The 24,968-nt window shown below is 41.9% G+C and overlaps 1 protein-coding gene across 1 annotated transcript; it reads left to right on the forward strand.

The window, feature by feature from the left end:
• The first annotated feature begins 3,911 nt into the window (after positions 1–3,911).
• On the forward strand, positions 3,912–19,433 carry FGF16 (fibroblast growth factor 16). Its single transcript, XM_043522889.1, has 4 exons — positions 3,912–4,940; positions 12,473–12,576; positions 18,444–18,685; positions 19,026–19,433. Exons 1-4 carry the CDS (start codon positions 4,667–4,669, stop codon positions 19,087–19,089), a joined length of 684 nt encoding a protein of 227 aa, XP_043378824.1. The 5' UTR covers positions 3,912–4,666; the 3' UTR covers positions 19,090–19,433.
• Positions 19,434–24,968: the final 5,535 nt, after the last annotated feature.

Here is a 24,968-nt window from a genome sequence, read left to right on the forward strand (position 1 = left end):
ACCTCCTTCAGGAGGATGTAGCTTTCCTAGTCACCAGGTAGCAATAATTCCTCTTCACAGGGGAAATAATAATATCATGGCTTCTGAATGAGCTGTGCTACCTGGTGAGTTGAGTTTCCTAAATGTTAATGCCACTATTTTAAAACTTATCCATTTCTGGGTGCCTAAATAAATGAGAGTGTGGGCGCTCATCACCTGTGAAAATCAGCCCACTTAATTAGGTGCCTAGTTACAGATTTGTCTCCTAAACTTAGGCACCCAAATGTGACAGGTTTAGCATTGGATTCTAATCCTGGCTCTGCCACCTACTCTAACCATAATTAAATAAAATATGAGGTACTCACCTTGTTCATGTCATGTACATCAATAGGACTCCTTCCCTGAGTAAAGTCCCCAGGATTCCTTGTGGCAGAGGCTGTATTTTTGTTTTGTGTTTGTAGAGGACCTAGCACAATAGAGTCCTCATTTGAGATTGGAGCTTTTAAATGCTACCACAATAATTACACTCATAAATTAAGCAACAAATTGAATCACAGTCAATTAAAGGATTTAATAAAATCTCCCCATTAAGAAAATCTGTTTATTCACTACCTCACAGAATGGGGTTGTGAGTCTTAATTCAGAAAAATGTGTACAGTGCATTAAGATCCTTGGATGGGTGGTGCTTGAGAAGTGAAGGTATTATTATAATACAGTGAAAAGGGTCTCCACGATGTTTCCTTATTCTCTAAATTGTCTTGTTCCTCATATAACTGATTTCTTGTATGTGACCATAGCTATCAATGCTATTAAAATTTTTTTATCCAGGCCTAGGTGGGGTTGCCAACCCTCCAGGATTGGCCTGGAGTCTCCAGGAATTAAAGATTATCTCATGTGATAAAATCTCTAGGAGCAGATCTAACCAAAACTGGCAACCCTACCTGGATCCTTTATCAATGGCATTGTCTTGGGCAGAGGATCTACAGTATCAGGGTTTGATTATTTTATTCATTTTACTCTTTTCTAACTAATTTATAACTCTGACCCCTGTCCTGCAATTTGTTGCAGATGGATGCAGTCCTGTGCCTGTGAAGAGTCAATTGCAGGATCAAAGCCTTTGATTTTACAATTAGTAGGTGAGATATCAAATGTTGCTGTTGCCTATGAACAGTAATTATTTAACAAATAAATGTAATTAGGAGTTTTACTACCGGGCTAAATGTGCATTCCCACAATAGATGGTAATGGCTCTGAAAGGTCCATTATGCTCAAATGAATATAAATATTGCGGCAAACTTGTTTAAATAGAAAGAGAGATTAATTTGGCTGTAATCACTCCAATTCTCCCAGTAGACAATATACACTTTAATCAGTGCATAAACCTGGGGGAAACTAGATGGATTATAACATATATGCAATGTATTATATAGATTTATAGTTTTCCCCTGTATTGTGGCACGTTGTATATAATTTTCTCCTGCTTTTTAAGAAATAAATTAGTACAAAATTATATTCTATACAATACATGGGAAAATAGCTAACTATGTGTTCCTCCTTTAAAGGCGTCAATCCAGACCCTCAAATTTAAATTATATATATTTTGTAACATTGCAGGAAACAAATTTCTCTACTCTTTTTTCATCCTCTTAGCAAAAAAACAGGAAATTAAAGATAAAAAAGGAAGTGAAAGCTACCTTCCCCTCACCCTATTGTGCCTAAACATCCTGCATTGTTGTAGTGGGCTATATAATTTCCTACAGACCGTATTGCAGACGCTGCAAAAGCTAACCATAATCACCAGAGTTAAGAGAGGAATGTCAGCCTGGGCTGGGGATTTCCCTGCTTTTGTTTTACATTAAGCATGTAGGTTTGTGTTTTTTATTAAATCCTGGATTTTACTGTAATGTAATTGAACCCTAGTACCCCTAGTCAGTTTCCTGAATGCCCCTCTAGTCCTCCTTTGGATTTAGTTTAAGGATATTGGACCTGATCCAAAGCCCCTTGAAGTCCATGGAAAGAGATGCCTATTACCTTCAATGGGGTATGGATCAGGCCCATTATGAAGGAGTCTCTCTCTCTTTCTCCTTTTTCTAATACATCTAGGCCCTGACCCTTTAAACACTTACTTCCAGACATAAGAGGAAATCCTGGCCCCAGTTAAATCAATGACAAAACTCCTATTAACTTCAGTGGGGCCAAGATTTCATCCACAGTGTTCTCCATTGTGAGTATCCTGTTGACTGTTAGCATTACACCTAGTAGAGTTTGCACTATTAGACCTTAATGATTATTTAACTTGATAGGGTTTGTTTTTATCTTAGACTTTTGCCATTTTCACCCTGTACAGTCTATTCTTCAGTCATCCACCAACAGATTTTTTGCCCACCAAGAGAGAATTTCTCCAATGTAAGAACAGACAGTGAAAGGCAATTGTTAAATTTCTGTTAAATTCCAGGAAGAGATTTAAAAAAAAAAAATCCTTTTATGCTTCAAATATCACTGTTAACATCAGCCCAAATTCCAGTCATCCACTGACAGCCATATCTCTTGGACACAATAGCCTTCATTTAAAACCTGCTTCTACCTCCGCTCCAGACAAAAACTTGGGCTGTTATTTCACTTTTATTGTTAGTGATTTATTATATTTCACATAAGAAAAGACGGGTCTAGGGAGGCATAGAGCAGCAGACTGCCAATCAGGACTCCTGGCTTCTGTTCCTCTTGCTTTTTGTCCTTCAGCAAGTCGCTGCACCACTTTGTGCCTTAGTTTACCCCTCCATACAATGGGGATAATGCCCCTCTCCCCTCACAGCCATGTTGGGAGGTTCTAGACATGTCTGTTAAGGGGTGTGATGGGCTTGGCTGGACAGTGGGAGGGGAAGAACAAAGAGTTATTGGAAGGAATTATTTTCCTCGGAAATGCTGACATTGAATAGTGGGGGGAGGGGGGGGTTGGTTGATGGGGGGGTTGTTTTAGGGACATTAATCTCCCAGCATTTTCAGCTCCCTGTAGCTATTGTTTCTAATCCCCTTTGCTGTGTCTCCATGGCAGGCTGTCTGCCACCCCCGGCTCTAAGCGCTGCCCTGCTGCTCTCCAGCGGGCGGCGGTAGAGAGCAGATCGCCTTGTCCCTCCCCACTCCAAGCCGACTCAGGAAGGGGGACGGCCGCGTCCCCTCACCCCACACAGGCCAAGTGGAAGGACAGGAGCGCGGATACCAAGCAATACAGCGAGCGACAGCGCCTTCTAGTGGTCAAGAGCACAGACACTCCTTGCCTTTGGGAGTCCTCTGCTGTCTGCCTGTGCAGCCCAGAAAGTGGGGGTGGTAGGGCTACTGCGGGGGGACGGAGAGGGGAAAGGAGCTCTGAAAAAATGTCCCTTTTATTGCATCAAAGCAGGGTTCAAGCTCCCCTCCGGGGAATTTTTTTTCCACGCATTTTCTGGTCCCCATGTCTCCCTGTGCCTGACTCTGTCTGTCTGCAGCTCGCCCAGCAGCTGCTGTTACAGATACAGTGTCACAGGGCAAGAGAGAGCTAGGAAACACCTGTTTCCAACATGAAAAAGGTGGGGAGAAAGCCCACAACAGGCTTGGAAACTCCTTCCATATATTCTTCTCTCAAGTGGCTTGTAAAATCAAGTAATAAAATCTGAAGTATCATTTTTCAAAAAGATCTCTTTCAGTTTTTACATATTTAGCTGAAAAATGCTTCTAAAGTTTTCTCCTTACATGTTATCCTCCCTCCCCCACTACCCCTACCACTATGTCTGTTGTGCAGGGCAAAAAATTACAGATGGGTCTAATGTTGCAAAAAAAAAGTGTCTGAAATGTATTCCCCTTCCAAACCCCAACCTCAGCCCCACAAAATAAAACCTTTGACTGAAATACAGAGTTCTGAATAGGAAAGGGTTTTTAATGTGATTAATTTAGGGTTGGTGTGAAAAATAGGAGATGGGGGATGGGAAAGTTGGTTTCTTTGTGAAAGTAGTATGCTTGGTATAACTAAACAGACACACTGAACTGAAGGAAGGGGAAAGACAAACTGCTACACGCGCACAAAGTGTTTTGGATGGCCAGCAGCAATGTGAAGTCTGTGTATCAGTAGGGTTGCATACACAGGGCTCCATGATTTCATCAGTAGTTTTACAAGAACCTGCCAAAAGCTGTTATGCCTCAGTGCAATGTGTAGCCTTTTCCTGCCATTTTTTCATAATAAAAGAGGGAGTGAAGCTTTTTTTCCCTCTTCTCTCTCTCTCTCTTAAAAAAAAAAAAGCCAAATGGATCAGAGAAGAAGAAAAAGAAAAAAAAAAAAAGCAATAGCCAAAGGGGATGCCAGTGAGGTGTGGCTTGCATTTAAATATCCAATATGTCAATGTAAGGGGAGTGTGTATGTATATAAAGTGCAGTTTGCATCTGATAGCTGGACATATCCAGCTATGAAAGGCAAGAGGAGATCAATGCAAAGGAAAAACAATACTTTTATTCAAAGCAAGGTCAGGCGTTCAAATCAGACACTGTGAGAGGGTAGAGAAGTTACTTGAAGGCAGCCAAGCTCACAGCTGGTTAGTTATATATAATACACACACACACACACATTTTTAAAAAGAGACCAGCAATTTTTTATTGTTTGCACAGACATTCACTATTCTCACTCTCTCACACATACACACACGCTCTCTCTGCTATTGCGATGGCTGAGGTAGGGGGCTTTCTTGGATCTCTGGATTTGGATTTGCATGGATTTTCCTCCTCTCTTGGGAATGTTGCTTTAGCTGATTCTCCTGGTTTTTTGAATGAGAGATTGGGACAGATTGAAGGAAGGCTCCAGAGGGGATCTCCCACTGACTTTGCCCACCTTAAAGGTATCCTCAGGCGGAGGCAGCTTTACTGCAGGACGGGCTTCCATCTGGAAATCTTCCCCAATGGCACGGTGCATGGCACCAGGCAGGACCACAGCAGATTCGGTAAGAAAGGGGCTTATATTCTTTATCACTGATTTTTCCTTATACGTGTGGGAGCTGCTGGGGGAATGGGGGGGGGGGAATGCAAGGGCGGGGTGTTCCAGTCTCGCTTTTCCACTGATTGCTTAGGGTCTGGTCTGAGTTTCCTGCAGTCCCAGACAAAGCAGGTTGAGGATCCTGAGTTCACCTCCATTTGCCTCCACATTCTTTTTGTATGTGCCAAATATGCTTTTTGCACTTCTTCCCCCTGCGTTTGAGCAGAAGACAAGCTCCGCATTCTTTGCATTGCTACAGGCGTATCAGGGAATCTTCTCTGCCTGCCTGATCCGACTGGGGTTCACGGATTCAAATGCCTAATCAAGACTCCCACACTGGGAAGCGGAGGAAGGAGGGGAAGAGATGCAGTGAGGATTCTGGGGAGAGGTCTGTCCTGCCTGAACACAGCCAGGGAAACTGGGGAGGGTGCAAAAGCTTTTGTGGGGGCAGGTTAATCCCTCGGGGTTTCGGTGCCTGGCTCCGAGTCCTTTCCTGGCCGTGAGACAGTAGGTGAGGGCACCTTATCTTGCGGAAAAGTTCCCTGGAGTCGTGCAGAAGAATAGAAAAGTACCCACGAGTCACCTTGTTAACACTGTTTACAGCCTTAAAATCCCGAACTTGGTTAGCTTCCAAACCACGTGTTTGCCTCTGCTTATTCCTGTTTCTTTTAGACCTTTTATAAAATTCCTCATTGAACCCGATGCAATGCATCCTTGTGATCTCCCCCCGCCCCCGAAAGTGAGGGGTTAACCCCCTTTTCTCCCCCCCCCCCCCAAGTGGGAGAGTTGTCTCCACATCTTCCCCCATCCAAGAAACAGGTGTCTTTTCTCTGCTCAATACACGCGATGGCTCTGAGGCTGCCTGTTTTCTTTATGAACTTGTTCAAAGAGCCCAGCCGCCTGTCTCACATGCAAAACTAATTACACTATTAATATAAATCATCCCTGGAATGGATATAATTAGAATTCTAAACAAATGCGCTCACTCCCCAGAAATTTGGGCATTTTTATTTTCAATTTCCTATTCTACCAGTGCTAAGTCATTCTGCAGGTGCACAAAAACATGATTTTTTTAAAAAAGCAACTTGCTGGCTACTTCAGCTCTTTTCGAACCTCTGAAGCTAAGCGCAGCTGGAAATGCAAAAGAAAGAAGACACAGCACTCTGGGAAAACAAACAAAAACAAACTTTGTGGTTTTTTGCCTTTGCAGAGTTTGTGGGCTAAAGTCTTTTCTTTTGCCTTACTTACATAGCCATTAAGAATGTCCCCAAAGCAGAATCAGCAGGGCAGAAAGATTTTTTTTTTTTGAGAAAATATTTGGTGACCTTAACCTTCAGAAAGAGGAAAAATGAAATGAGAATAGACAGAACATTGCTGATTTACCTAGTATCCAGGGCAAAGATGGAAAAGACTTCAGAGTCTGTATTAGTATCACAGAAACTCACAGATCTCTAATGAGACTGTTATGTAATCTTTGAAAAATGCATCTCAAGCCACAGGCACAGAAGTACAGTAAGTCTGAACAGAGTTAAGAAAAACTCCTGCTACTTTGGCAAATGGTGCAGGTGTCTGTGTAAACTATCAACAAGTCCCAAGTTGGTGATCTCAATTGTACAGTCAACAGGTTGCAAGAAACATTCTTGTGACTTTTTGTGGCTTGCAATAATTTAACTCCTCACTGAAAGGGTTTCTATTCTGTCTTCTAAGCTTTGTTACTCATACATTTTATCTGAGAAATAATAGTTTATGAATATTTTTGTTGTTATTGTTTGAAGGCAAGGATTTTGAATTGATTGGAATCAAACAAAAAAACCAAAACCCCTGACTGTGTACTGTACCTTGCATAAACACCAGGTGCAGGTAGCATGTCCTTGCCTAAATCAACAAAAAAGTCATAACCCACAGGTCAGAGTAAGGTAGTAATAGGCTCATGGGGCAAGTGCTCTTTAATTACCTCCCGAAAGACACATACCTTTTCCCTTTCATCTCACAACATGTGATGGGTTCCCATATTAAGAGGAACTGAAAGAAAGTCCTTTGTATCTATTGTATATTTTTTATCTACTTCTGCCACTTTACTGCTACTTTTCTGATCACTTTTTACACATCTTTAGACAAATAAACTATCAGCATCTAATGACAGAACCTCACCCAGTTCCACTTTTTGAAGCTTAAGATGAAATAAATTTGTCTCTAAACAAAGTTTGGAAACTGCACATATTAAAACAAGCAAATACGTTTCATTAGTTTTGCAAGGTTAAGATTAAGAGTTAATCATAGTGTGTGTGCAATAAATTGAAACGTTGGCATTCCATAAGTGTTTTACTAGTCAGCATCCAGCTACGTAAACTAGACCAGACGTCAGATATAAAATATTACAGATTTCTCCTTCGGGGTTTTCCCAAAGGCAGCGTAAAATAAATAGTTATTTGTTATAATTGCAGGGCAAGACCCCAGAGGATTACACTGGAATCCTCATGTTCAGATAAAGTTGGACTGAGCTTAGCTGCAACAGAGATGCAAAGTAATAATGTACTGGCACACTGTATTCACCATCTGCATTCAGTAGCCATGAATATTTAAATTCCAATGTAACTGGTCTGGTTTGCATTAGAATTTCATGTACCAATGCATTCCTGAATTTTGCATGCACCAGTCAGAAGACAATGAATTATTACAGAAATAGGCACACTACACAATTCTGGGGAAGTGGAAAAGCATGGTGAAAGACCTAGATTACAGCCAAAGATGGGGTTTACTTTAGGGTACTAAGTTTAATGTGGCCAGATTTAGAAACTCCTGAGATTTGGGTGCTAGCTTGACAGGACCCATAGAGTGGGAAGATGCATCCTGACCTCCTAAGCAGATAATTAGATCCACTCCAAGGATAACACTCCGGGACACCACAGCCATGGCATCTATCCAACTGCAGCTGGAATAAGGGGTGGAACTGGACTTGTTATCTATCTTGTAATGTTGGATGGGGTTCAGGAAAAAGTGTACTGTGTCTGCACCATCCTCTGTTGATCCATCCCCAAAGTGCAGAGTCTAAATCTGTACAAGACTTAAAAGTTTTCTTTAAAGTAAGACAACGAAGCAAAATGCTGTCAGAGTAATATGATGGGGAGCTCCTAGCCTCTGGGGGCGAAGGGAGGGAGGCCTAGTGTGGGATTCAAGAGATATATCCATAGGAAATAAAGACGGTAACAGGGTCATATTCATGGAGAATACTGTAGCCTATAGGTTGAAGCACATTCCTCTTTGAATAGGATTAGCTCAGGATCCTGGAGAAAGACTCTCCAGGATTTGTAGAGCAAAGCTAGGTCTCATGTTGGAGAAGTTCCCAGATGTCAGCACAAAACTAGTAGCCCTACCTAAAGAATCATAGATGAAACTGGAAGAATTTGAAACCATATCTCAGTTATTACTGGTCTGCCAAGACCTTTTCCTATACCAAAGAAATGGATGATTAGCAGAAATCTGGAAGGGATTTTGAATTGATATCAGTTCCCCAGGAGACACACTCCTTATGTGAATGCTAGACCTACTGGGGAACTCCTTGCAACCAGGGATCAATTCTCTTCTGACTTATGCCAGTTTTACACTAGTGTTACTCCACTGACTTCAACAAAGTTACAGGTAATCTAATCTATAAGTGTAGCTTTAACGTGGCTTGTGTGGTCACGGCGCAGTGCTGGGAGAGAGCTTGCCCAGCGCTCTAAAAAAAAACCCACCTCCACGAGGGGTGTAGCTCCCAGTGCTGGGTGCGCAGCTCCCAGCGCTGGTGACTGTCTACACTGGTGCTTTACAGTGCTGAAACTTGCTGCACTCAAGGGGGTGTTTTTTCACACCCCTGAGTGAGAAAGTTGCACTGCTGTAAATTTCCGGTGTAGACAAGCCCTGAGAAGAGAATCAGGCTGTCGAAGTTTAGACTGAAGAGTAATAAGGACAGCAAACAGAACTCCCCCAGGCACAGATCTAAAAAGTCTATTGAAGTGTTTGTTTTTTGTTTTTTTTTTGAGGGGAAGCTAGTGAAATCTGTAGAGGAAGCTCCTCTGAAGACTTTGACATTCATACTTTAGTGCACCTGTTCCCAAACAGTTGTTGAGGTTTTTAGCTGAAGCTTTAGGTTTGTAGAGATCAGTACAACATCTGATATTTCTACACCCAGGCACATGGATATAGTTGTGCAAAAAGAGACAGGTGCAGCCAGCTGAACAGTTCCTTAAACATTCATTTAGTAATGTAACAGTGAGTGGGATCTGGCCATTACAAAGGAGGCTAGAAGGATTATTCATCCCTTCAGTGTTTACTTCATCCAGCAATAGTTCTAGTCAAATCTCTCTGAATATTATGTAGAGGGACTCAAAGAGCAAGCAGAATGAATAATCAAGCAACAAAAGAAGAGACAAGTGTTGGAAAAGAAAATCACGTACTTTCATAAACACACCCCACTACAGTTAGAAAGTAAATTCTTGATCTAACCCCAGTGGCCACTCCCTGTGCTGGTGGAGATCAGAGGCATAAAGCTGCAATTTTGTCTAGCAATTGGAGTGAGTTAAGGACAAGATGGATGTCCGCCCACATTTTTTTTCAGCCTTCACTCTCTCTCCTGACTTTTGTGGGTTTAAGTTACACTCTTAATGTTATTTCAACATAGTTGTCTTTGGTTCGCTTCTCTAAGTGCCACTCGAATGATCAGAAAAGAAGAATATTACAAGTGACATTGTCAAAAGAGATTGTCATGAGTATACCGGAAGAGAGTTAAGTGCCTGCAAAAATAGAGGTAGACATCTACCCCAGAGTAGGATAAGTATTTGTTTACCCATCCATTTTAGAAAGGAGAAAGAGAGTTTAGTGCATAAGATGCTAGTCTACGACTTGGGAAACTATGGTTCAAGTCCCAGCTGTGTTATAGTCTTCCTGCTGTACCTTGGACAAGTCACTTAGGCTTTCTGTGCTTCACTTCCCCATCTGTAAAGTGGGGGTAATAGTACATCTCTCACAAGGGTTCTGAGGCACTTAGATGCTATGGAAATGGGGGTGGTGGTATAAGTACTTAAGATAGATTCACGGTTCTCAAACATTTTCAGGCATTTCTCACTCAAATAAAAATTAATTAATCTTACTGGGTGAGAAAGAGGCTCCTAGTTTCTAAGATAGTGCTATATTCCTGTTCCCTTATGTGAGCCTCTCATTCAGACTTTGCCCAGTCAATTTAAAACTCCTCCCCCCACCCTTTTATTTATTAATCCCCTTGGCCTCATGTCCCATCCCAAATGTTGCTGATTGTGAAACTGCAAGAGGATAAATGTACTCAACACAAATGCAATAAACCCCCAAAGTATTGTAAATTGGTGAACTGAATTTGTTACTTCAGCAACAAAAAAATAGAATAAATAAAAATAGTCTCATTCAGTATGGTCTCTACGTCTAGGAAAGGGATTCTTATGGATTAAAGGTCAATATGTACAATAACAAAATGGTGTAGCATAATAGTTAACAGTTATATAGCCCTTTACACCTGGACATCTTAAAGCACTTTGCAAAGGAACAGAGGTTAAGTAACTTGCCCCACGTTACAGAATTAGCGACTTGCAGAGGAAGAAATAGAAGCTAGGCCTCGACTCCCAGTTCACTGGACCGTGCCACCTCCCAGTAAACGTATCAGTAGTGAGCAGAAAACCTCCGCAGTCTAGAGCACAAGCCAGTCTGTGTCCAATGGGCCTTCTAAAAAGCCCACCCACCCCCCCACCCCACGTCCTTGCTGAGTACCAAAGGCCTGTTCTTAAAGAGTCCCCTGTATTGCCCCAGACTGTCTGACTGGGACTTTTGTCTAAGGTAGGAGTTAACTCCCTGCTTGCTAGAAAACAAGTACTGGTAATTTCTGGATCCTGCCACATATCCCTTGTAGAAAGCACAGAACGTAAGGAAACAATTTGTATTCTTCCATTTTTTTGTACTAGAGTCACAACAGGGTGACTCACTTCACTGGCAGAAGCGAGTCTGGGGTCATAGGAAGGATAGGTTTTCCCAGACGGAATATGGCTGCAGATTTAACCCTCTAGAAAATGTGTGTGCCAATCCATTAAGAACATTTAGGTCAAGATTTTAAAAAACAGAAGTCTACATTTTGGCTCTGAAGTCCATATTTCAGCTCCTAAATAAGTGACTGGTTTCCAAAAGTGCTCAACACTCAGCAGCTCTTGCTGACTTTATTGGAAATTTGATCGGGTCCATGGTATGTTAGTCAGTAGGGTGGAGAGATTAAATTGGGACTACATTCACAGCTAGCACATGTAAAAGAAGGGCACTAAGCTACCAGTCTTATAGCTGCTGGTGGAATAATTCTAACACCACGCAAGTGTCAAGGCACGAGCTGGGAAGTAAAACCAAAAAACAGCTTATCTGTGGGAGCAAAATTTAAGTTAAACTAGGAAGTCTACCTTGTTGCCACTAGTTTAACTGCCAGCATAGCTGAGTGAGAAGGCTACCTACCCTATGGTTGAGGGAGTGGAGGGAAAGTGGGACATCTGTCCTATATTTAGCCATACTGTCCTTGTTGTATGAGCGATGCACCTGACATACTGGAAGGTACATTTCCAAAGAGTCAAAAGCAGGTGCGGCTGGAGGGGTGGGTTTCAAGCCACGTGACTCCCAGTAAAGTCAGCAGGTGGCAGATGACGAAACTCACCCCACCTGGTGCACTGAGAATTCCGGGGCACACGCACATGAGGAGCCGTGTGAGGTAACGTGAGCGGGGTGGGGGAGGTGTGCTCATCCCGGGCTGGATGTTCTAGGAGCTGGGGTAATAGATTCAGAGCTGTATGAAAGGTTAGAAGGAGGGGGATGTTCGGTCAGTGGAAATCTCTCTCCCATCAGTTTAAACAGAAGCTTGGACTGGGGGAGTGAACACACTCTTCTCTTCCATGCCATAGCTCCCAGTGAATTCGCTGAGATGCCTGCGCACACAGACACAAGTACATAACCAACCTCTGAACTAAGAGAGAGGGAAATCGTCCATAACCCTGCCGTGCCATCCCTGCAAACCTCCAAAGGGTTTTCCGCTGAGCCAGTCCCCTCAGACTGTCCACAAACAGGAAGCATGGTGGGGGTCATCACCACCTCACTTTCAGTGGATAATAAACATTGTTACTATAGAGCCTTCCAGAATGTTAAGGCACTTATCAGACCAGGCACAAAATATTCACCTGTCCCGTCCTGCAGTGACTGGCAAGGAAGCTAATGATACTTTACTAATAAAGGATTACTCTCCCTGAGGAAGTTAAACTTTTAAGGCTATAGTAATGCTTCACAGGTGAGGATTTCAGAGTGCAAGTCAATGGGTTACATTTGTGTGAGCAAGAGGAGAGTCAGGGCCCATAGAACGCCCTGTAAACAAAGAGCTCTTCCAACAGGCAGTGGAAGGCTGATTTATTTTTGTCACTTGTACCTGGTGTCAGTTCTGTTCTCTGAATGATCTGTATTCCTCTTCTTTAGGGATTTTGGAGTTCATTAGCCTGGCGGTGGGGCTGGTTAGTATCCGTGGGGTGGATTCAGGACTCTACCTCGGAATGAATGAGAGAGGAGAGCTGTATGGGTCGGTAAGTTTGAGGTTTTATAATCATTGTAATACTATAAAACTTACACAGTGCCTTCTGAGAGCTGGGCTAGCCTGCGTACTGCCCATATGAGAGTCCAACAGGGTCACCACATAAGCTGCCAGCCTTCCCTAAGGACATGGTCATCTGCAAGCCTGTTACAACTCTGTACTGCACCTGTGGATGTCATGTAGCTCCACGCATATCAATTATTCCATTGTTGTCATAGTTGCAACCAAAGTTGAAGTAGAAAAAAGCAGAGAGAGAGACCAACCCAAGCTCTAACAAAACCTGACAAATATTTGGGATAAAGAAAACAGACAAGAACATGATGGGTATAAAGCTTTTATTATTAGCCTTTGTTTGGGAGCTTTGTGTAGCTCACTTGTGGTTCTGCCATTCAGGGATATTGTGGTGATCATAAACTAAAGGCCAGGCAATAAATTATAGCGCACCATCAGGGTGTGTGTTTGTGTTCTCTCATCTGAACAGTGTGTCACTTTGAATGATCTGGGTTCACACAGGAATATATATATTTACGTCTGCAGATGCATACATTTATATTATAGCTTTTCAATAATGAAAGCTGTACTTAAAGTTATGGTGGGACTTTCATTATAACTCCTGTGTTCTCATAACCTTCTAAAAAATGCCCCTTTGGCACTGACATTTTCCATGCTTGGTCTCATCCCATTGGAAAATCACTTCAGCCTGTTTAAAACTGATGAAGATGAGAGACTTGTTTTGCTTACCAATAACTCCAAAATAGCTGGAAAATCCCTCCAAACAATGCTTGTAAATGGTTCTTACAGAGGAATCAGGCCTTGGTAGCACTGATTTGGAGACAGGGAAGGATAGAAAGTTCTGTGATTGAAAAATCCTTTGGCACAGACATCAGCTAAGACTTTTAGTGGAAGTTAATGAAGATCCACCCCCTTTGTGACATTCACATAGTATAGTGTCTCTGCCTGATGAAATAGGCCCCTGGGCTGCTGCAGAATTGAGACTGTAAATGTCTTACTAAAATACACCCAGCACAATCCATCAAAATTAGACTGAGTCTACATCAGAAAACTGCATCAATTTTAACTTAAATCAGATTTTAAACTGATTAGTTAAACCAGTGCAAATCTCTTTGTAGATGCTCCAGATGATAACCTAACCCCGATTGAAGTCAATGGCAAAATTGCCATTGACTTCAATATGGCCAGGGTTTCAGCCTTTAATTTCAGTTTAAGAGTGTGTTAGTTCAGGAATTGGTTTGAGCTAATCGACTTAATCTAAAGCAAAATAAATCCCCTTCAGGCCTTTTCTACTCACACAAATTTGCACTGGTTTAGTTAAAACAATGCAAACCCATGTGTGGACACACTTATATTTCTGTTTAAAAGGAGCTTATTTCAGTGTAATTTAAATCCATTCCTAATCAATTGAACCCAAATTGAAGTAAAGCGCCTTCAAACTGAAACAGGACAACCCAGCTTTTTACACTGATTGAACCAAATCACTTTAGAATCACACCGTACATTAAACTGGTGTAATCCGGATGTACAAACCTTCATAGAAACCCCACACACTACCACTTGCACAAACCCCATTTCTCTTCATGAGGTGTGAACTTCAAAGCCTAAGAGAGAGAATTTAAATGCTTCTGTGCATAGGCAATTTCCCCTTTTCCCCCTCACGTCCTTTAAAATACTCCTCCAAATAAAAAAACCCCAAAATTTAAATGCAGAGAGCTACGTGTTAAGTTTACACATTTAAACAGAAAAAAGGCAGTTAAGGGTTAGTAGTAAAATTAATTCACCTATATTGCATATATTTAACTGACTGATAAGCTATTAACTGCATGTCTAAATATATAGGGCATGTGCAATGTAGGCGATACAGGGTGACATGGTGATGCTCAAACCTTAGCCTTGTTTCTCAAAATCAAAACCTGCCACATCATCATTATTATGAGCTATTTAAATCATCCTAGTGAGCAAAAGCCTCCATTAGGATTGGGGCCCCATTATTCTAGTCTGCATCCATGCACATACTCTCTGCTCTGAAGACTTATCTAATTTGAAATAAAATGCACCAAATGAGTATAACAAATAAAAGGAGGAAAGATGAGAGCAACAATGATCAGATCACACATTTATGTAGGTTAATGATGAGCACGACTCAGTGGTTCCAAATTACTGGCAGTTTGGGTAGTTGGTTTTTTTCTTTTATAACCTATACATTAATAATTATCTGCTGCCTTCAAGTGTCGTAGAATATCAGGGTTGGAAGGGATCTCAGGAGGTCATCTAGTCCAACCCCCTGCTCAAAGCAGGGCCAATCTCCAATTTTTGCCCCAGATCCTTAAATGGCCCCCTCAAGGATTGAACTTACAACCCTGGGTTTAGCAGGCCAATGCTCAAACCACTCCCTCCCCCCTTCAACCTACTGAGCTATCCCTCCCCACTTCAACGTACCCCACCTTAGATGGCTAATTTTTGGTAAGCATCTTGGTGGAAGTGAGGATAGTATATCAATGTCCTTCATGGCATTACACATGTATAGAGTAGGGCAAAAGGGAGAAAGCTTCTTCTCTCGATTGATGTGCCGCATGTTCACAGATTAGGCAGACAGCCCAGAAGGATGGAATGTGCAGTTACACTTGTTGTAAAAGGCATATGCAGAGCCCTCGGGGGTAACGTCTAGGGAAACGTTATGAGATCCTGTTGGAGTCTATTGGCATATAAGTACTGAGAAAAATGTTGGTTGAAAAATTTAAACCACACAACAGCAGGGACCCTAAATCTGCATTCTTGTCACTCTTGTTTTCCATTTGGCATTAATTTAATTTTAATTTGAACAACAATTATACCAGGTAACAGAAAGTGAGATTGTACTTCAGGAAGGAGTAGGGCTTGCTTCTGAAAAGAGTTCAGCTACTACCCTCCTATTGAAGTCAGTAGGAGTTGGGTGCTCACCATCTCTTGGTGTCAGAACCTTAAGCTGTACTATTGAAACGTAGGAAACTAACCTGCATTCTGCTTGTTTTGCTTTGAAGTGCTGTACTTGCAATTTTAAAGCAACAGACAGTCCCACAATCAGGCCAATCAAACTACAAATTCATTAATGTCATGCCACAGAAATGTCAATATAATAGCATATAATCTTAGTTGGTAACAAGAGTTAATTTCAGTACAATATCATTGGAATTTTCCTTTCTGCCACCACAGACCTGTGTATTAGAAAATGTTCTTCATACTGGCCAGGTGGCTGTAACAGCAGTATCATCAAGCCCAAATGTTAAAAAACATGAGAATTTAAAACAAATAATAAATAAAATATTTTTGTATTAATTTTATTTGGCTTCAGGGTACAACTCAGGACACATTTGCAAGCTTTTTTGTGCAATCATGAAGGACTAGAAACTTTCTTTAAAAAAAATAATAAAAAGAAGGTGAAAACAGATTCTCTTGAAATCATAGGATTCCAAGAGCTAGGGCTTTAAGAAAAACACCAAATATTGGAAGAGGCGTCAACATTTTGACCAGGATTCCCTTATTAAAAGGTATAACAGTATTCTACAGTAAAGGCCCATTAAATGATATCTTGTACTGGCGTTAGGGCCATATTTTGGGACGTAGAATAGTCTAGTGTTTTTGTAAGGGTTCAGTAAGGAAGTCATTTTTCTCTGTGCTAATTTTGCATATATTTGTGTGTGTGAATTTAACAGCCCCAAAGATCAAAGCCATCTACTCCCTCAGTGCTTTCATTTTTTCTCCATTTAATAAATCTGTATGTTGCTAAATGTAGAAGGTTAATTGCAAATCTTTTCTGTGACAGATCTAACCTGTCCTTTTGCAGTTAGCAATATACTACTCTCCATGCAACGCTGTCAACTTGGTGCATGTCCCTTGCACGTTGTTTAACGTCAATGCCAGCAGCCAAAAGCCCCAAGATGCAGTTATGGCAGACAGAGATCAATGGGAGAGAGGGAGGCCGCAGATGTCCCCTATGTCCCAGTCACTCCAGTGACTCTGTGTCACCTGAGAATTTCCCTGTGCTGAGATGATCCTCCGATGGCTGATTACACTGGCTCCATGCCCAGACTAGAACAGCCTCCCAGTAGGAGTTGTGGGGGCAAACAACTTAAATAGTTTTAAGAGAGAGCTGGACAAATTTATGAGTGCAATTGCATGATGGGATTGCTTGTGATGATGGGGCAGAGGCTCAGCAGTCCTAGGGCTCACTTCCAGTTTACCTCTTATGTTCCTAAACCTCATGCTTCAGGGTTTTAGTGGACGAGCAGCAGGAGTCAGGAAGGCATTCCCCCAATGTATTCTGGGAGGTTTTTTTTGTTTTTGTTTTTTTTAAATCTCCTTCCTCTGAAGCATCAGGATGGCCACAGCTGGAGATAGGACACTGGAAGGGAGGACCGGGGCTCTGAGGTGACACCGAGTATTCGTGCTCTCAGGTGCATAGCTGGCTATTTCTTGCTCCCTGTCTAACTCAGGGGTAGTCAAATAGACAGACCGCAGGCCAAATCTGGAGTGCCACATTCTTTTGAACGGACCCCAAAATCTTTTTATTTACTTATTTTTTCTATTATTTTCTCTGGAGTCTGGACCTTGACTATACCTTGAGCAAGATATTTGGACCTTTACAAAAAAATAATTGACTACCCCAGGTCTAACTGATCAGCATGTGTGGCGTTGGGAGGAATTTTCCCCAGGTCAGATTGGCAGTGACCTTTGGGGGGAGGGGGTTGCTTTCTGCACCAAGTGGGTACAAGTCACTTGCCAGGATTATCTGGGTATATCTCACTTAATCATTTCCCTGGGACCTCAGTCCCAGTTATTCTCTGCCTGGGGCACAGAACACTCTAGTCTCCTGTGGCCTGTAATACTTTGGTCACATTTCGATTGTTGGGTTTAACGTGCAGGTGCTGGTAGTGGACTGTGATATAGAGGAGGTTCAGACTAAAGGATCAAGTGGTGCCTTCTGGCCTTTGACCCTATGACTAAGATTTGGCTGGCAGTGTGGGCACACAGCAGCCACACTATGCTCCGGGATCTGGGCCCCAGTTCCCATTACAAACCATTATTGGTTGGTGTCCTGGCTGTAGGACAATACTATGCCGCTGAGCACAAAGACCTTTTTCCATTACGTTTATGGCCTCAGACCACAGTTCTCTGGCTTTTCCAGAGATTATAGTCCTTTCATTATTGTATTTTATATGGTTGTGTGCTCTGAGAGTCCAAAGTGCATTTCAGGGTTATTTAAACCTTTGAAATTAACTGCACCCTTTTCCACTTTTAATCACTGGTCAGCTAGAAGTATCTGTACGTTTGACAAGTCTTGTGCTTAAGGTGACAGGTAAAATCTGATCTCCTTGTAGCAGCCCTTAATGCTGTGTATCATGCAGCATACAAAGCACAGTGATACCATCTTAGGCCTGAACCTTTCCCTGTGTTAATTACAGATGTAGCCAAGCTGCAACATTCAAATACAGATCTCAAACACTCCTTATTCCAGGGGTGTTCAGGTTTTGAGTTTTGGTTCAGCCTATTTTTAAAACAGCAAAATTCAGATCCAGATCTCAGGTTGGATTTTTCTGTCTTCCCTCTCAAAGTTCAAGGGTATTTGAATTGGGGCTTTTATGATATTGGGCTTAGCTCTAGAATTAATGAATGGGAAATGAAGCATGTTGCAAGGGTGCACTTTACAGTCAGCAGCAGCCAGCCTTAGGGGAGCCAAAATTAGGAAGCCAAGAAAGTTCAGGAAATTGAGGTGCAAGATGAGGAGGAAATGGAATCTATAAAGCATTACAAGTATAAAGTTCATGCGTGTGCCTTTTCTCTCCTTCTCGTCACTCCCCAACACAGAAGAAACTTACGAGGGAGTGCGTTTTCCGAGAGCAGTTTGAAGAAAACTGGTACAACACCTATGCCTCGACCCTCTACAAACATTCCGACTCTGAGAGACAGTATTATGTGGCTTTGAACAAGGACGGCTCACCGCGTGAAGGATACAGGACTAAGAGACACCAGAAGTTCACTCATTTTTTACCCAGACCCGTGGACCCTGCTAAAATACCTGCAATGTACAGAGACCTTTTCCACTATAGGTGATATTTCCTGCCGCTGTCCAATCAATGTACATACTTGGGTTCCAAGCTTTTTCCTGGAGCACTATATTAATAGTCATTCCATCATTCCTATAAACTTAGATAACATAGAAAAGCACTTACCTTGAATTCAACACTGCCGTTCCTCATTTTTAAAGTGTATATCAAAGCTGGGTTATTTGTGGGGGTGGGGGATAGGGTATGGGGAGGGAGCCCTCCGTATAATCTTTCATTTTCATTCACTGTCTTTACCTGGAGGTTATGAAAGAGGTGGAATATTCACATACAATGATGATTCAAAACAAAAAAAACCAAACGACCCACAACAACTTGATTACAGGAAAGAAAAAGACCACAGAACTGATACAGATGCTGCTGGTAAGCTTGGAATGGTTACGTTTTAAGAAGATGCCCTTCAAATGGTACCCTGCTGAAGTGGCCCTGGAATTTGCAACATGGATTATTATGGACTGGTCTTGATGTGTGTTTTTTTTCCTGCTGTTGAGGGTGGGAGTGAGGGTGGGAAACATTATTAAGATGTAAGCATGGATACTGTGCATAAGGACAAAACTATTTATAAAATGTATATGATATTTATTTTATATATTTATTTATTTCAAAATAATTTTATTTTTAATGAGAGATGTTATGACCGGATTTTCATCAGGAAGAATAAGGTCCTACTGAAACAGGAAAAAAAAAGAGTTTTAAGAGCTTATTGGCAATAAAGTTGTCTTTATATTGTGGATTTCTCACTAAATTTGTTTTGTTCACTTACCATGAGAACGAACAGTACAGTGTTTTGGGTTGAGGTGGAGGCAAACAAACCATGAGAACCTTGTAACGGGCAGCACAAATCCATAAAACCCAGCGCTAGTGAAAGGTGGCACTCAAAGGCAGTACCTGATCAGGTCAAGATATAGTTTTGTTGGGGCAAAACTCCCAATGAATTCAGTGGAGCCAGGATTTCACTCAGACATTTCTCAGTTGCAGTAATATAGGCAAAATAAAACGATACACTGGGAAAGATTTAGCTCCAGAAAGACTTCCAGCAGAGGCACAAGGATGAGGAGCTCTCATTCATAACTGAAGTTAAGGCGATACAATGTTCAACACATCTTTACCAGTTTTAGTATTTTAGAACTCAGTGCTTTGCGTCTTCAAAGTACTTTACAAATGTTAACTAACCAATGCTGCAGGATAGCAAAGAGCTTGAAGGAATTCAAAGGAGTTTGAACACATATGCAGTATTTACCCATGTAGTGTTAATGAGACTCCGGTACACATGACAGGATTAAGGAGTGATTACAGGTCCATTCTAAAAACTAAATAGAACATTGAGCAACAACCTTCCTGACTAACAAACCAGCCCAGCGTTAATGCTGCAAAAAATAGTCAAACATGAGCACAGGCAGAAGCACTGCAGAGAGAAAACACATAGCAAAACCTAAAACAGTCATTCCAGAGTATTTCGAAACATTCACCTTCTCATAGTAATGACAATTTCAGCAACGGGCATTGCTGGAAGAATAACCTGTGTCCGGCGTTAACATCTCAAGAAATGGGCAGCTCCTTCCCAGTCAACCTTCGTTGCTACTGCTAAAAGGCCCTAATTCTGGGAAGCACTGGAGCACATGCTATTCTGACATGCTTTCCTGAATCAGTGCCAACTCTGAAGGGTGCCCTCTGTGAAAACTGCCTTATGGGATGCTTTGTTAATTTTATCCCATCGATTCCATGTCAAATGTGCTCAGTCTTCAAGTTAAGACTCTGATTTAGCACAGCACTTAACTATGATTAAATGCTGCACTGAAGAGAGCTGAACTTATTGGCTCATGGGCTAAAAGGTGGTTTTTCTACCTGCTAGACCTGCAAATTCAGCCTTAGCTCTGGAAAATTAAGTTGGTCTCTCTCTAGCTCTTGTCCCCCACCCGCACTATCACTGATAAAAGTTTTACAGTACAAATTGCCCAGTGTCTTCTAAGTCCTTGATAACACCTGTGCTGTATTATACCCTCAATTGATGGAGAGTAAATAAACAAATTCTGCTGATTAAGCTCAAGATTCCAGCTCCCTTTCTCTTCAGTTGTATGGTCTCTATAGGGCTAACAGTCCAATTGATATTCTGACATTGACATCGGCAAGTTTGACTCTGAATACACATAGGGAGCAGGTCTGTTGAATAAGAATGTGCCATTTTTACATGGTCACTTTGTAGAGTTCACCTGCACTTTAAATCCAAAGAGCTAATAATGTCTGAGACACTTATGACTCCATATGTAAAAGAAAATCAAGACCTGTAGTTTTAAAAATGTTTTGCTTGCAACCTCATCTTTTAGTGTTGTTTTTCAGTTTTGCCTTTAAGGAGCTGTATGAATAGCTATGGGGAAGCACAAACTCTTGTAGGTCTTAGCCCGCCACCCTTACTTCATTCCCATGTTAGTTTTACCAAAATAAGGATGGTCAGATCAGCTGCTTCATGTGTATTATATTAACACAGCTCTGTCTGATGCACACAGGTTTTTTATCTAGTATCATTTCCCTTTCTTGACAATCTTGCCAGTTCTTTGCAACAGTACTCTGCTCTCCCAAACATTTCTGTCCTTGCAGCTGAGTGTACGCAATGCAACCACCACTACGGACAGCAGACTTCAAGTGGCAAGGTAAAGATTGAAAGAGCTTTACCCGAATGAGCTAGACATGAAGGAATTTAATCCAGTGTTTGAAATAAAATGTTTTTTTTCCTTTATTCTCTGAGTCATCACTGAAACATCTAAGTCTCATTACCTATATCAGAAGTCAGAGTCAGGCTCATTTATGAAAAGTGTAATAAAATGGACCTTTTACACTTGTAAATGTGTTGGAAATGCTAGTATTTTACATTGTGTCAGTAGTTCCTATAGCTTGTAGTCCTTTTGACAAGAATTGCAGATGGACTCTGAAATCAGTACTGTAGAGCAGCATGAAAGGCATTGGGTGAAATGTTTTTCCTACAATCATATAGTTTCCATAATGAAAATTCCACACACCAATTGCACTGACAGACAAGTTCCAAGGCTGCTGTGTAGCCCCTGGTCCACAGGAAAAAATGTTCGCAATGCTTCAACTTGAAACTTGTTTGAATTAGTGAAAGAAAAACTAAATGTATATTGTATTTTGGTTGTTTATATTGTTTCCTTATGTCGAAAGTTTAAATTTCTCATCTTAAAATCTCTCTGTAAAGTAAGGCAGCTGGGTGGATGTCATCAGATGGGGGCTCCTTTCTCACTGCTCCATTTGAGCAAAGTCCTGAGGAAACCCACCTGGACAGTTACAGGTGCTACAGATAAACCTTAAAGAGATTATTCCTGCCCAAGAGAGCTTCAGTATCAAGTGCCTCCCCCAACCAATGCTATTTTGCATGTAGAGCACAGCAGATTTGAAAATATTATAGTACCATGTAAGGAAAATGCTGTATTTTACATTTACAGGAGCAAATGTTGGCACAGAGAGGTTAAAGTACTTGTTCAGTCACCCAGGAAGTAACAATTCCCAGTTCTGTTCCCTAATCACAAGACCACCCGCCCTTCTGCACCAATTTTAGCCTGACTTGGTTCAAAGGGAGCTGTATTTCAGAGGGTAGGGTTCTTCCCTGTAGGCTAGGGAGTGATGGAAGAGCCAACCTTGCAGTCACAGTAGCCCCTGTTGCTGTTCTCCTTCTGCTTCATAGGGGACATCCATCCAGTAGATTCATATAGCTAGGCTCCATAGCACCCAGAGAATACAGACCCAATGCCTAGGCTCCAGAAAAATCTGCCTTCTAACCCTAACCTGTGTAGTACAAAGGCACCAGTTCCACTGAGTGGGGGGCTGCACATTACCCTAACACTGTTGCTAATTTCTCTAGAATTAAGGATTCTAGATTCACATGAATAGATCTTACACTGTTTCCCTGCACTTCTGCCTCACATGCATTTTAGCACCCCTCTGAAAAAACAGTTGACTTCCCCTTTTTCAGCTAATCACTGAAGAGCTGGACTTTTCACTGTACAGCTGTCTTGAGGTTTTAAACTCCTCACAATAGGTGATTTGGTCTAACCATACTGACTGACTCTTCGGCAGGCACAAGTAGTAATGGCTGAGGTGGTCCTGGGTGGGGGAAAAATAATAGGACTGAAAGAAGGGAAAGTCTATGCATGGTATTGCAATTATTTCAACTCCAAGTCTGATCTGCTTCAGTACAGTTTAGGAATAAATTAATCCTGATGTCAAGCAAAGTCAACTCCAAGGAGAGTGGAACTATTGAGGTCACAGGATATATCATGAGCAGAAGAATGGGGATGATGTGGACCATATAAATACTTATATGCATGTAGCTGTGTCGGTTCCAGGATATTAGAGACAAGGTGGGTGAGGTAATGTGTTTTATTGGACCAACTAACTCCTATGCTAACTACTTAAGCTAAACAATCTGTTCCACCTTGCATTTTGCTTTGGCTGGGAGTTGCTTTCCCAGACCTTAAGAAGAGCTCTGTGTGGCTCGAAAGCTCGTCTCTCTCACCAACAGAAGTTGGTTCAATAAAAGATATTACCTCACCCACCTTGTCTCTCATATAAATACTTATTATCATAGCACCTAGGAATCCCAGTTACGGACCAGGACACCTTTGTGCTAGGCACTGAACAGACACAGAACAAAAGGACTTACAATCTAAATATAACACAAGAGACAGCCATGGCTACCTTCAGGTGGTGGAGTACAAGGAAACAATGAGACAATATTGATTTGCATGACAGGCATGTGGTCTCAGCACACCAACAGCTTTTGTGTTTGTTTTGTAGTTATGATGGCAAAGGAGTTTTTAGGAGTAATTCTTAGAGTATGTACAGCACAGCCTTCCAAAGTTTTACTCACCTACAGCAAGTAACTGATTTTGAAAGGTTACACTTTTTTTCCCCATCATGGAGGGAAGAGGGTGAGGGACGTAGATTTTGTGCCTGTGTTGGCAAGTTTGCATAAAAGATTTGCAAGACTGGCTTAATGCAAGATTTAAGAGTCTCAGATTTCTTCTTAACTACATCCCCAAAAAATTACCAAAATGCAACAAGCAGCATCAGCAGATCAATATGCTAGGTACAGCAGACACCCGCTTCTACCTGCTGTGCTGTTAACATGTATAGACAAGAGCCAGAAGAAAATTAAGATACACATTGTGAGATTCTTTGCTATAATAAGTGGTAATTGTTATTGGATTAGGCTTTGATTAAAGTCACATGGACCACTTAGTATTTAATAGTTGGTATGTAATAAAACATGACTGTCTATTTGCAGTCATCAAAACAAATATTAAAAACATACAACTTCGAATACCAAACTTAGAGGCCTAAGACTAAGGGAGGGTTTGGGAGCCTGCAGCTCCCATGAAGTCAGTGAGTTTCAGGTGTTCAGCACCTCTTAGCATCAAGTACTTTATCTGCTACGCTTCCCCCAAACTCAGTTTGAAAAATGTCTCTTTATATTACAATTTAGTTTATCCGATGTTGGGCAAAAGAGATCACTCTTGCACTCAGATCAAAATCCCAGGAAGCTGTAATAGTTCCATTTGCAGAGATTCTTTAGATCAGTGGTTTTCAAAGCCGGTCCGCCGCTTGTTCAGGGAAAGCCCCTAGCACGCCGGACCAGTTTGTTTACCTGCTGCGTCCGCAGGTTCGGCTGATCACGGCTCCCACTGGCTCCAGGCCAATGGTGGCTGCGGGAAGCAGCACAGGCCAAGGGATGTGCTGGCTGTCCTTCCCACAGCCGCCATTGGCCTGCAGCGGCGAACCGCAGCCAGTGGGAGCCGCGATCAGCCAAACCTGCAGAGGTGGCAGCTAAACAAACCGGTCTGGTCCGCCAGGGACTTTCCCTGAACAAGCGGTGGACCAGCTTTGAGAACCACTGCTTTAGATGATGCATCATGAAAGGAGGTAGCAGTATTTTCTCTTCCAACATCTGTGGAACTGACCAGGGTGGTGATCATCTGGCACTCCACAGATCCTGAGTGTCAAATGAATCTCTGGGGAATCTCCAAAGGCAGGGGCGATTTATGTAGACGCTAATACCTCTGGAACTATCTCCTGGGTCCCCTATAAGTATTTTTCCCGAATCCTGAACTAAAAATGTGGAGAGAGAGATTATACCAGAGAGACGTCAGTTAATGCGCCACTCACAACCATTACTTTGTTATTTCTCAAATAACAAATTCCTCAGGGGCTGTAAACAATGTGGATCTAACAGCATGTTAAAAATGCAGCACTGCACATG

The sequence above is a fragment of the Chelonia mydas genome, chromosome 9 (assembly GCF_015237465.2).
Source record: "Chelonia mydas isolate rCheMyd1 chromosome 9, rCheMyd1.pri.v2, whole genome shotgun sequence".
Lineage (NCBI taxonomy): Eukaryota > Metazoa > Chordata > Testudines > Cheloniidae > Chelonia > Chelonia mydas.

Coding starts and splice junctions, on each gene's coding strand:
- FGF16 (XM_043522889.1), top strand. CDS start 4,667: ATGGCTGAGGTAGGGGGCTTTCTTGGATCTCTGGATTTGGATTTGCAT. Junction 12,577..18,443: donor GAGGAGAGCTGTATGGGTCG/GTAAGTTTGAGG, acceptor TCCCCAACACAG/AAGAAACTTACGAGGGAGTG. Junction 18,686..19,025: donor AGAGACCTTTTCCACTATAG/GTGATATTTCCT, acceptor ACTTGATTACAG/GAAAGAAAAAGACCACAGAA.